Source organism: Hemicordylus capensis, chromosome 11 (genome assembly GCF_027244095.1).
Source record: "Hemicordylus capensis ecotype Gifberg chromosome 11, rHemCap1.1.pri, whole genome shotgun sequence".
NCBI classification, from domain to species: domain Eukaryota; kingdom Metazoa; phylum Chordata; class Lepidosauria; order Squamata; family Cordylidae; genus Hemicordylus; species Hemicordylus capensis.
This window is the reverse complement of record NC_069667.1, coordinates 5947517-5959536: the sequence shown is the minus strand read 5'-3', so window position 1 is coordinate 5959536 and position 12020 is coordinate 5947517. Positions and strand designations below refer to the sequence as shown.

General features: G+C 45.2%; 1 protein-coding gene across 7 annotated transcripts in view; it reads right to left on the bottom strand.

Annotated features, from left to right (window-relative positions):
• Positions 1–3591: 3591 nt before the first annotated feature.
• ACSL4 (acyl-CoA synthetase long chain family member 4) overlaps positions 3592–12020 on the bottom strand; it is a 71671-nt gene continuing 63242 nt past the window's right edge. For all 7 annotated transcript variants that reach the window (XM_053273472.1, XM_053273476.1, XM_053273471.1 and 4 more), the window contains 6 exons: positions 11494–11666; positions 11218–11292; positions 10451–10642; positions 9829–9943; positions 8515–8672; positions 3592–6392 (listed from right to left, as the gene is read on the bottom strand). In XM_053273472.1, coding sequence (XP_053129447.1) covers positions 6235–6392; positions 8515–8672; positions 9829–9943; positions 10451–10642; positions 11218–11292; positions 11494–11666 — 871 coding nt within the window. In that variant the 3' untranslated portion in view covers positions 3592–6234. The remainder of the gene's footprint in view (positions 6393–8514; positions 8673–9828; positions 9944–10450; positions 10643–11217; positions 11293–11493; positions 11667–12020) is intronic.

Genomic DNA, 12020 nt, shown 5'->3' with positions numbered 1-12020 from the left:
AAAATAAAATACTACGTGGCTGAGATTTGCCAGAAAGTAGACCCAAGTATGCAGCTTGTGTGTGGCAAGTGAAAGCCACGGCATGAGCATGCCAGTCGAGTGTGTGTGTGGCCAGCTCCTTCAGTGGGTGTAGTTTTGCCTCCAGTCTTTAGAGCCCAGAATCTGCGTGCAGAGCAATGATGGAGAAGGGAGCAAGCCGGGCCCACAGGTCTGCTGCCTCTGCAAGAGCACCTTCAAGTCCTGCCGCCCCGCGCCTCTGGTGGTCCCAGGGCTGCCGATTGAGCATGGACTCGTGCCGTGAGATGGCTCCCTATCTGTTCCAGGGCCCAATTCAAAGTGTTGGTGTTCACCCTTGAAGCACTAAACAGCTTGGGACCAGGTCACCGGAGAGAGGGCCTTGCTCCCAACTGGGACCTGGAGATCTTCGGAAGTCCTAATCTGAGTGCCTCTGCCAAATGAGGGGAGGTGGGGGGGCCTACTAGGAGGAGGGCCTTTTCGGTGGTGGCACCCCGCCTATGGAATAGCCTCCCCAGTGAGGCTCACCTGGCATTGTCACTTTATTCTTTTAGACAGCAGGTGAAGACCTTTCTGTTCACGCAGGCTCTTAAAATTTTGATTTTAAAAAGGGACTCCACACCCACTGCTCCCCTCTCCCAAATCATCTTTAGCCTGTCCTGGGTGGTGGGGGTCACTACACCACATCAGGGGGCTGAGCATGACTGCAACCTGCCCTGGGAGACCAAGCATGACCTCTGCTTTAGCGGAAGAGGGGAAAGAAATGCGTGGGATGGGAATATGTTAAGTTGCATGTTGAAATGTTTCTGTGAATGCATATTTGTGCCCTCAAGAAACGACGTGTTAAAAATACATGTGTCACAGTGTGTGTGTGTGTGTGTGTGTGTGTGTGTGTGTGTCTAGAAGGAGAATGCTTAACTTGCAGTGGGGGCAGGGGTCCAAAGGCCTTTAGGTCATAGGAAGCTGCCATATACTGGGTCAGACCATTGGTCTGTCTGGCTCAGTATTGTCTTCACAGACTGGCAGCGGCTTCTGAATGGTTGCAGGCAGAGAGCTCTCTCAGCTCTAGCTTAGAGATGCTGCCAGGGAGGGAACAAGGAATCTTGAGGCTCTTTCCAGAGCAGCTCCATCTCCTAAGGGGAATATCTTGCAGTGCTCACACGTCTAGTCTCCCATTCAAAAACCACCAGGGCAGACTCTGCTTAGCTAAGGGGAGAAGTCATGCTTGCTACCACAAGACCAGCTCTCCTTAGTCTAGACTCCATAATTTCCTAGGGATGCACCTCTGGTGGTGTGTGTTTTAATTGGAGGTTTTTTATTGTGGTGGTGTGAGCTGCCCAGAGAACCATTTGTTATGGGACAGCTAACAAATAAAGTTTATTATTAGTATTTTATTAGATGCAGTTTTAGGTTCTGCATCACAGCTAGAGGCCTCCCAACACACCTATGTTGCCTTTCAGCAGCTTCCATTGGGATCCCAGTAAGTTGCCTCCCCTGGATATAATTTTTTGTGTGCATGTGGTACACTTTGCAATAGCTGTGAACCAGCCACCCAAAACGTGGCTTCCATTGAGAAAAGCTGCCATTTCCCAATAACCTAACAGTCTATAAAGAGCAAATTGTCTATAAGGAAAATATTGACCCACTTGAGGTAGGTAGGGGTGTGTGTGTGTTTTAAAGAGAGACCGCTGGGAGGCGGGGCAAAACATGGTGTGTATTTGCTTTGGCTCATTTTCTGTCCATGTATAGTCTGTGCCAGTAACTAGCTAACAGGATTAAATGCCTTTAGAAGGAGCTACAGAAACCAGCTATGCACTCTTTTGTCACTGTTGAAGCCAACCAAAGGTCCAGGATTGTTCTGTCTCCACTTCCTTTTTAAAAGCCTGTTCACCCAGGCTTTTAATGAGATACTGTTTTAATAGTTTTAAACATTCCCCCCCCAATTTTAAATTATTGTAATGTTTAACCTTTTTAATTTTGTGTTTGTACTGTAAATATGTCAAATAAATAAAAAATGCAAATTAAATACCAGCAGTATTTTTCTATTGGAGATGAACTATGGAGATATCTTTTCAGAGTGCCTCTCTCAAGAATGTTTATTTTCAGCAGCAATCAATGTTTAGTGGCTGACATCCAGACTAATGTTGTGAGTGCTGGAAAATGTTCCATGTGTGCATTGGGGAAGAGATGGTTCTTGCCGATCTTCCCTTCCCCCTCTGCAGCCACCCGTGGCTCCCAAAAATATGTCTGTGACGACCCCGTAACCCTCAAGGACATACCCTTGGGAGCAGTGTTCCCTCTAACAGGGATTCCCAGATGTTGTTGACCACAACTCCCAGAATCCCCAGCTGCAATGGCTTTTGCTTGGGGATTCTGGGAGTTGTAGATCATCTGGGAATCCCTGTTAGAGGGAACACTGCTTGGGAGGCACAGTTGGCTTCAGAGGGAACTGGGCAAAAATCACCCTTCCTGTTTGTGTGCAACATTGTTCAGTACATACTGAGGTCATTCACAAAAACTGTTTCCCAATTGTGTGGGTGCAAACAATTAGTTAGAAGGGATTATGTGGAAGCAAGTCCTCACACCCTGCCTGCACGCTTCTCGGAGGTATCTGGTGGGCCACTGTGTGAAACAGGATGCTGGACTAGATGGGCCTTGAGCCTGATCCAGCAGGGAAATTTTTTTCCTCCTGCCTTGCTTCCACACAATCACTTCTTCTTCCTTCTACCTAGTTTGCACCCATACAAATGAAAATTGGCACACACAGCTCCCAAACCTGGGTAGAACAGTTTTCACTTGTGTAAATGACCTAACATCCTTAGTCTGGATGTTGCTACTGCCCAGTTTAGGCTATGAGCCAACGTCTGCTCTCTACAAAAGCTTGCTTGAAACCAAGCATACCACAGATCACTCACAAGTGTCTGGTTTTGCTCAATTTTCACGGGGGTGGGGGAAGTTTGTATCCCAGCAAAAAGTAAGAAAGCTCAGACTGTTCATATCCTACAAATTAGTGCTATACACAAAACACAACTAAAGCTATAATAGAAGCAGTATGTAGATGCATAATGAGAAAATGAACATCATTTTCCTCAGAGAGACTTGAGTAGAGGTACACAACGTCCTCCAGTCCTAAGAGGATAGGTAGTAGGGACCTGACAAAAAGAGTCCGGTGCATCCAAGGAGCCCTACTTTAACACTGCAATGGGCAGTCAGTCCCCCTTTGGTGGTGTTTTATGACTAACGCCCTTTTCCAGTTCTAGTTTTATGTACATAAGGAAAAGCGTCAGATGTGCATCTTCTTTCTACTTGTGAGTTTAGGTGAAAGGCTGCATTTTTGCTTTTTATTTGGCTTCTGTTTCGTTTTAGGAAGCTATATACTCTGGTTGCAGAAGTCAAAATGATGTACCAAGAAAAGGTGCTTAGAATTTATCTAAGTTTGGAATAGTTTCATGTTAACATTACACAGGCCCACACACAGCTTCCCTCAAGGCACTGAATTAACATTTTTGCTCCTTTCTGCAGGCTCTTGCCTAAGCTATGGGCTATACCCCACAATGAAGAATCAAGGAGAAACGATTGCACACAACAGCTATTTACTCCATACACTTGTGGTATCACAATCTTTGTCTTGTCTGACAAAAGTCAAAACTGTAAATCTGTGTCTAAATTAGATAGCAATTTTATCACAAACAGAACGGTACAGGCCTCAATGATGAGCTCATACCAAAAAAATAAAAAAGATACCCCACTGAAAACTAATAGGGGAAGCATTTCCTGTATATGTAAACAAGTGTATGTGTTTGGTTGAGAGCCACCAAGAGGCATTTTCCTGGTCCCTTCTTCTGCCAAGGCTTGGGTACCTGTCCCATTAGCAGCAGCCAGATTGGAATATGGGCTTGGGTCTACAAGTTCAGTTGGCAGTGTGCTGGTTTGGCTAGAGAAGAAAGATGAAAGATCTAGGATATATATCCTTTATGGATTAAAAACAAACTGGGCCGTAGAGATGGGACAGCCAGTTTGGGTCAGAATGCACAGGTTTAGTGGTCACTGGAATTAGCAGTTTATTGTTGCTTTGACAGTTGACTGACCCACACATACACCTCATAGAAGGAAAAACTTGCCCAGTCGGGTTTAAAACTGCTGTGTACAGAGACAACATGTCATACAAAAATCCCTTCATTCTTTAGAAACAATATCAGATTTTCCTTTGACCATAATATACACATTTTAAATATTATGAATAAAAGAAATCTATTTTATAAATACTTTAGATCCAAGTCAAAGTATAACACGTTGCAATCAAGGGTCACATCTGTACAAAATGGAAGCAACATATATAAAAGGATTAAGAAACAAAGTGCAAAGTAGAACAGCATCAAGAATTGCCACATCTTACAGTATTTCTGGTTCAAGTGTGAACAGCTAGCAGGAATATACAAACCCAGAGCATGAATTAAGAAAAAAGACACTCTGTGGAATGCAGTGCACACAATGAAAACTGTAGTAGACTCTCTGTCCCACTCTTTCTCCTCAGCACACCAAGAATTTCCAGTTTTTACACAAACATATTCACAAACAGAAAACAAGAAGTTTAATACAGTATTGTTTCCCTTTGAAAACTTCTAAAAAAAACCAAAGACAACCAACTTCCAAAGACCAAGCTCATTGTCCACAAGTAAGAAATTCTCATTTCTGTAGGTGACTTTTTTGTGTGATGTATTGAGAGATAAATATAAATGCCCTTTAAAAGTTAATTAAAAGAAAAATTTAAAAATGCATGGATTTAATTCCTGGCGTTGATGTGTTGGGAGGAACAGGCACAGAGTTCCCAAGATGTCACACTTGAGAAATACAGGCGTGTATCAAAAAGACAGACCACTCAGGAAATACATCAGCTATCAAACTGTAGCCCCACTGATTTCAAAGGAATTAAGCTAGTTTAATGAAAAGGTCTGAAAACCTATGGGTGCCAGCATAATGTTAGAGATGGCAACAGTCACTAACTTATCTTTTGAGGTTTGAACAGGGAAATAATCTGTGTGTCAGCGTCAGGAATGCAGGATGGAAATCTCAAGGAAGGTAGGAGGCAGGCATTTGAAGATGCCGATAAGTCTTTTCAGTGCACACATTTCGCCTCCTCTTACATACATACACAAACATCTTCCTTTTAGGCAGTATAAATACGCAAAACACTGGTATGCAGAAGATCCCATTAGTACGTTTCTCGCCCCTTTAAATCCAGCAAGTTGTGAACAGTAAAATCAAGGGAATGTCGTGATCAGTGCCCAATGAAGGGCAGAGAACATGGGAGAGCAATAGTGGCTATTGAGCGACATTTACAGTTCATTAATGTAGAACAAAACAAAACAAAGCCAGAAGAGCAAAAACCTGGGTTTTAGTACTCCTGACAAAAAGTACCACAGATCTCTTTTCCTCCTAGAGTGCTTTCACACAGCTGAAATTATGTTTTTAGCAGCCTGAACTATGGCCAACTGTATTCAGCTGAACGGATAGTGCTCAAGTGGCAGCATTTCAACTGCAAAAAGTGTGCATTAAAATTTCACTGATCACTAAACAGCAGCATGTTGGTCACACACACGGGGTGCAAACCCCAGTTGGAAACAGTTGGGTGTTGGACTAACCAGGTTTTGGCTGTGTGAAAGTACCATTCAAGGAAAGAGCTTCTCTCCTCTCCTTGTCTGCCTCGTAGCTCTTCAGAAGTCAAACAGAATGACTTCATCTAGCAAAGGACCCGAGATTGCAGATTTCTGAGCAGCACTCTGTGAAAGCTACACATGTGGTTCTTCCTACACTTTTCTTTCTCCATATATAGTGCACACATTAAATACAGGCTCATTTTTAATGATCATATTGGAATCCTGAAAGGTGATTTAATTCCTTATGAGTAAGAGGAACCAGAATAGAAAGGCAGAAACAATCGTTTACCCAGTGAGGGAGTTTCATATGAACACAGCCAACTCAGTACTGGGAGTGATCAAATGAAAACATGGCAGTGGGGTCAGTCAGTTTGACAGCATCTTGACAGTATGATCCAGAAAGCCAGGGGAGTTCCTTCTGTTGAATGGAGTGTCGCTTTCGTTGGTTTCACAAGCAGTCACCTCTCCGTTTATCATTGCAGTCGACACTGGGGAGACTCCATCCATCACTCAGTCTCAGAAGGAACCCTGCCCTGCTTCCAACTCAAGGGAAGACTGGAGACTATTTCCCGCCATACATTCGCTCAATGTCGTTGAGGTAATGGTTCTTCAGCTCTTTCCTTTTCAATTTGAAAGCATCTGTTACCAGGCCGGTCTCAGGAGTCCAGGGTTCCGGGCTTAACCGCACTTTGACTGGGATTTCAAACCTCTCCAGCTTCACTGCAGGAGCAATTGGGGATGGGCAGAGATTAGGAGAAAGAGTTATTAGTTGCCAGCTGAGGTGTGTGCACATGAACATGACCTACATGCTATATTTCAAGGGTTCTCAAACTCAGGTCCCCGGGAGGGATGGGCATGAACCTGTTCAGAGGCCCTTTTATGGACCTCCAAACAGGTTCAAACGACTGGCAGTTTGGCCTGTCCAAAGGCGGGGGGGGGGGATACCTTTAAGGGCAAGAGAGGGTGCTCTTACCCCTCCCGCCAGTGCTGCACTTTCAAATGGGCTGGTCGGACCGGAAGTACCCTGTGCGCACATTGTGTGTGTGCACCTGGGGAGGGGGGAGGGACTTCCTGTCACTTCTGGTCCGACGAGGGTATGAGGCAACAGGGAGATATGCTGCCGCCCCACCAGACCCTTTGAGAGTACAGTGCCAGCAGGAGGAGTATGAACACCCTCCCCTGTCCTTAAAAGTATCACCCCCACCGCCTTCAAACCGGCCCCTGCCGGTTCCATGCACATCCCTAGTCCCCAGATGTTGCTGGACTACAACTCCCATCATCTCCTTTGGCCACTGTGGCTGGGAATGATGGGAGTTGTAGTCCAGCAATACCAGGGGCCCCAGGTTTGAGAACCCCTGCTGCAATTCGGTTCCATACAGTGAAACCCCCTCCACAGAGGCCAAAGTCTTGCTGCCCAAAAGCAACCCAGTTAAACCAGAGAAATGATTTTCAAGCTCTCCACCTTCCAGGGACCTTTACCGCTTACAAGTGTCTGCCAACAAACTCCTGAGTATCTGCCTTACAACATACCCCGGCACCTTCTGCAATGCACCGAGTTTCTACGGCCGACATTCAGTTCAAGCCTGTTCAGCCTCACGCATGTGAATGGGTTTGTGACCTGATGTATTACCAACTACAGGCAGTAGGTGGCAGGAGAGTTACAAACTATGATTGCCACACCAGTGATCTCCACTGTTTCTCAAGGAGGGGCCACTTCAGCGGAAGAGGGACCATTCCCCACTCTGCTGACCCTGGCACAGGACTGCGCTTTCCTTAGTGCTGGGAGGAGGGCCCCTGAAGAGAGACGGCGCCCTCTCGTGAGAGCTCCGAGAGGAAAGCCCTGGGAAGGGGCTACACTCCCCAACATGTCCCTGAAGACAGTGCTCAGGAGGGCTCCGTTCCCCTGAAAAGAGCACCACCAGCACTGGGCCCAGCGCAGCACTGCATGCTGGGAAGAGAGACCTTTGCATGGTGCGGGGGACTGCAGAGAGCTCAGCTCTGGCCAAGACTTCGCACAGGCCCAGCAAACCATTAGTCAGGGGAACTCCCTCAGGGTTGACCGAAGCCGTCACTGGCCCTGCAATGAAGAAAGGCTACCTGCTTTCAGTTTGGAATGAATTGCCAAAGCACAGGATTGCCAAAGTGCCTCCTTCCTGTCTCTATGCCACCTGCACCCAAGAAGAGAGAATGGAAACCTCCCCCCCCCCCCCGCTTAAATCCACTGGAGAGTTATGGGATAGATCCACTCACTTTGGTTCTCAGGGGGATGGGGTGGGAAAGAATCTGATCAGGATCCATTCCGGCATGCATTCCTCAGGCTTTGGCTGTTCACAAAATCCCATTTCCCCCAAACCCATCGTAACTAGAATTCCATTTGCTCTAATGGATGCCATTTGAGACGCGCAGGACACATTTGGCTGAGAGTCCTGCTGATCGACGCTGTAGGGCAAGAGTGCTGGGCACACAGGGCTTGGCACGGTTCACAATGGACTGCTAAGGATGCCAGCCTCTTTTAAGTAACAGGAAGCACTGCAATGCCACCTCTCCAGCAGCTGAACAACTGTGTGTGTGCTACGCAAGTATGAAACCCAGTCCCAGAGCTGGAATCTTGGGAATGGAGAGGGAGGCAGTCCTGGGCAGCCAAAATTCCAACCTGACCTTCTATGCCCTTAAAAAGAAGGACCAGGACAGGATCCCTGGAAGGCAGCAATTCAAGCCTCAGAGTCCCACCTACCTTTCTAGAGGAAGTGACCAAAATAGCTCAGCAATGATTTGGGGTTGATCCAGGTCTTTCCCCAACAGCCCTACACGACTGTGGCACTGCAGGAGCTTGCTTACTTACTTTTACTAGCCACCTCTTTGATCTCTTTCAGGATTTCAGATTCCATGACAGGATTGTTACAGATGTCCACCCAGCTTCCAGTCACACCCTTCAGTTCGGCACGAGCAGTTAGCTTCTTCTGGTTGGGAACCACAAAGCTGATCACATAGGACTGATCACTAGAACATAAACACAAGAAGACACCATTGTTGTTCGGACTCTCTGTCTGCAGAAAAGCTCACTCTAGAGGTGTGCAGAGACCTAGGCTCATCTCTCACGGCTAGATATCATGGCAATTCCTCCAAAGCCTGTCCAGAAAGAATGGGTGCAGGTAAGGTCTTTCTTTAGTAGCACAATTCTGACCCCCAAGTATCAAGAATACTACTATAGATCTAGTACCACAAAAAATTAGCCCCCTATTGTCAACTACTCCGTTTCTGTATAGAGGCTGAAGTATGGCATTAAGTGGCTTGTATATTCCCTACACACCAGGGGAGATTCAGATGCTGCATATCTAGCACAAACTGATGCAGAACTTCCTTGCAGTACTGGAAAGAAGTAACAGCTGTCTCTCACCACCTGCCTACTGGGAGCTTTCAACCAGAGCCAGAAAAGGCTTATTTATTTAAAATATGTATACTCTGCCCCTCCAGTGCACTACTGCTCGGGGCAGCTCACAACAATAAGAGAGACACAAGATATAATAAAATTAACAAAATTAACAAAATTAAACAAAAAAAAAGTTGTCAGATTAAAAACCACTATCATCATTAGGTTCAAATTAAAGGTTAAAACTGTAAATTATAAAAAGCAAAAGAACCTAGCAGATATAACTAAAAAAAATGGAGCACTAAAAAGCTGCGTTTTAAGATGTTTGGTGAAGCTCTTCAGGGAGGGCGTTCCAAGGCTGAGGGGCCACAACTGAAAAGGCCCTGTCTCTAGTCCCCACCAACTGTTAGTGGCAGGGCCATGAGCAGGGCCTGAGATGATGAGTGGAGGGCCCTCGCAGATTCATATGGGCGAATGCGGTCCAACAGGTACCCCGGCTCCAAGCTGTGTAGGGCTTTAAAGGTTAATACCAGCACCTTGAATCTAGCCCGGAAGCGGACCAGTAGCCAATGAAGCCAACACAGGATGTCAGAGCCATACCTGCCAGAGGGGCACTGTTTCTGTATATTTCCCCCAGCAATTCTATGCTTTTGGATAAGAGGCCTTAACTTCTGGATTTCAACCATATTTGGAACAAGAGCAGTGTTGTTTTAGCAATTGTTTAAAAAAAGTTTCCCATAAGAAACAAAACAAAGTTATGAGGAAGCTAAGAGATGCAAGCCTTACCTTTTGGCATAAGCACATATGTTGTCGATAAGTGGGCAGTTCTTCAGGGCTGCCTCCACTTTACCCAGCGATACGTATTCTCCTGCCTGCAACTTCACCAAGTCCTTTTTGCGATCTGGGTGAAATAATTGGGTCAAACCATTAGTGCTTTAAGGGCGCATGCAGCCCAATCCTATGTATTTACTCAGAAGTAAGTCCCACTGTGCTCGAAAGGAGCCTACTTCCATGCTCAGAGTCGAATTTTTCTCTGTATGTAGGAAGAAGTGCAATACATATTAGACTTCTTGAACGTTCATTTCAGTTGAGTAGCAGATTGTGTAAAGTCTTAAAAACCACAAGGAAAAATTACCTGGAAGTCAAGACATAAAGAAACAATCTGTTTTGCTTTAGTAACTGAGAATCGGCTGCAGCCACCAAACCAAACTAAAAATACTCGTAGATTTGAAGGCCAGAAGTGACAATTCTGAGCAAATTGCAAAGCAAAACCATTACTTTCCCCAGTACACTTTAAGGCCATAATTCACCACACTCCTGCAATACGGACAACAGAAAGGCACGTGTGTTTTACTTCTTAACATACTTTATCAAGTTAGAATTCAGTGAGCAAAAAGAAGTACACTACCTATGATTTGTAGACAGCCATCAGGGTGAAACTCTCCAATATCTCCAGTACAAAACCATCGTTGGCCACTTTCATCAACAATGAAATCTTCTGCTGTCTTCTCTTCATTCCTGAAGTATCCAATTGACACATTGGGCCCCCCAATTATAATCTCCCCTCTAGGGTTTGGCTTGTCTCTGTTGGTATAGCCCCCTGGAAAAAAAAGTTGTGTACAGAAATGTGAGAACAGTTCTAGCTCTCACCCTCTGACAGTCACTGACTCAAAACTGCTTTAACTAAAATGATCACAAAGAGAACATTTAGTTCTAAAGGTTTTCTTTAAGATCTGATCCCTAGTGATTAACTATCATTAGCTGCAACATTTACAGGGACAGTAAAATACCACCATTCCTACGATCAACTGGTGATCACAATGTTCTTCATATCAAGCTCAGGATTGTGCTGCATGCTTGACAATGTGTACACCCTATTTACAGCAATAACTCCAGCCCTGGAGTGTGTGCCTGAAACGCTTGGCAGTTCTACCAACTCCACAGATCTGTTTGAGGGCCTGCTTGAGGATGCCTCCCCGAGTTACCTTACCATGGGCAGAGGCACACAACTGAACTTTAAAAACTGTTCGCTCTCTCAGGGTCCAGGAGCACTTGCAAACAGGCCCACAGGTATGTGTGGTTTAAGGTTTGTATGTGCATCAAAGGAGTAATTCAGGCATGGAAGCCACTGCCAGAAGCTCCCAGTAACATGTATGCCATTGTGCTTTCCCTCACCTTCTTGCCAGTCTCTCAGTTTAATCTCACAGCAGGTAAGTGGTGCCCCAACTCGTCCAGTACTGTAGTCAGAAACTAGAGGGAACGTATCAGAAAAGGAGCAGTAAGATATCAGTCAAAGACATATTTTTTTAAAAAGAAGTAGTATGAACTTAGAGATACTAAATAAAATAAATTACCAATGCCAGCTATCATCCAAGTCAATTATTCACCAGAAAAAACACCACCACAGAGAGGCCTTTTGGATATGTAAACAGAGTAGATAAACATCCTTACCTTCTGTGATGGTCCCTGCTCCACAGGTTTCTGTTAACCCATAACCTTGGCCAACAGGACAGCAGAAACAGATATTCATGAATCTCTGCGTCTGAGGAGAAAGTGGGGCTCCTCCCGAAAGCATCATGCGTACATTTCCTCCCAATAGTGCTTTCACCTTTTTAAACAGTAGCCTTTTAAAGAACAAGAAACTGGCATTAGTGTCACAGAAGCATATGCCACACAGGCAGGATACCAAATTCATCTCCTGCCAAAATGTTCAATAGATATTTCACATGGTTTCACACCCCTCTTGCTCCCTGGAGGGATAGGTTTTTATAAAGAAATGGGCAGGTCTATGGACTGTAGGCATGCTGTACAAATCAACTGTTTGTGGAAAGATACATATTTAACTGCGTACTTTGCAACATACTATCATACCAGCTGTTTGGTTAGGAAGTATGTAAAAATATTTGGGGGGCAGGGGAATATGGATTAAAGTACTGTTTTTTTGGTGCTGGGGCAAAAATACATATCCCAGGATTTTT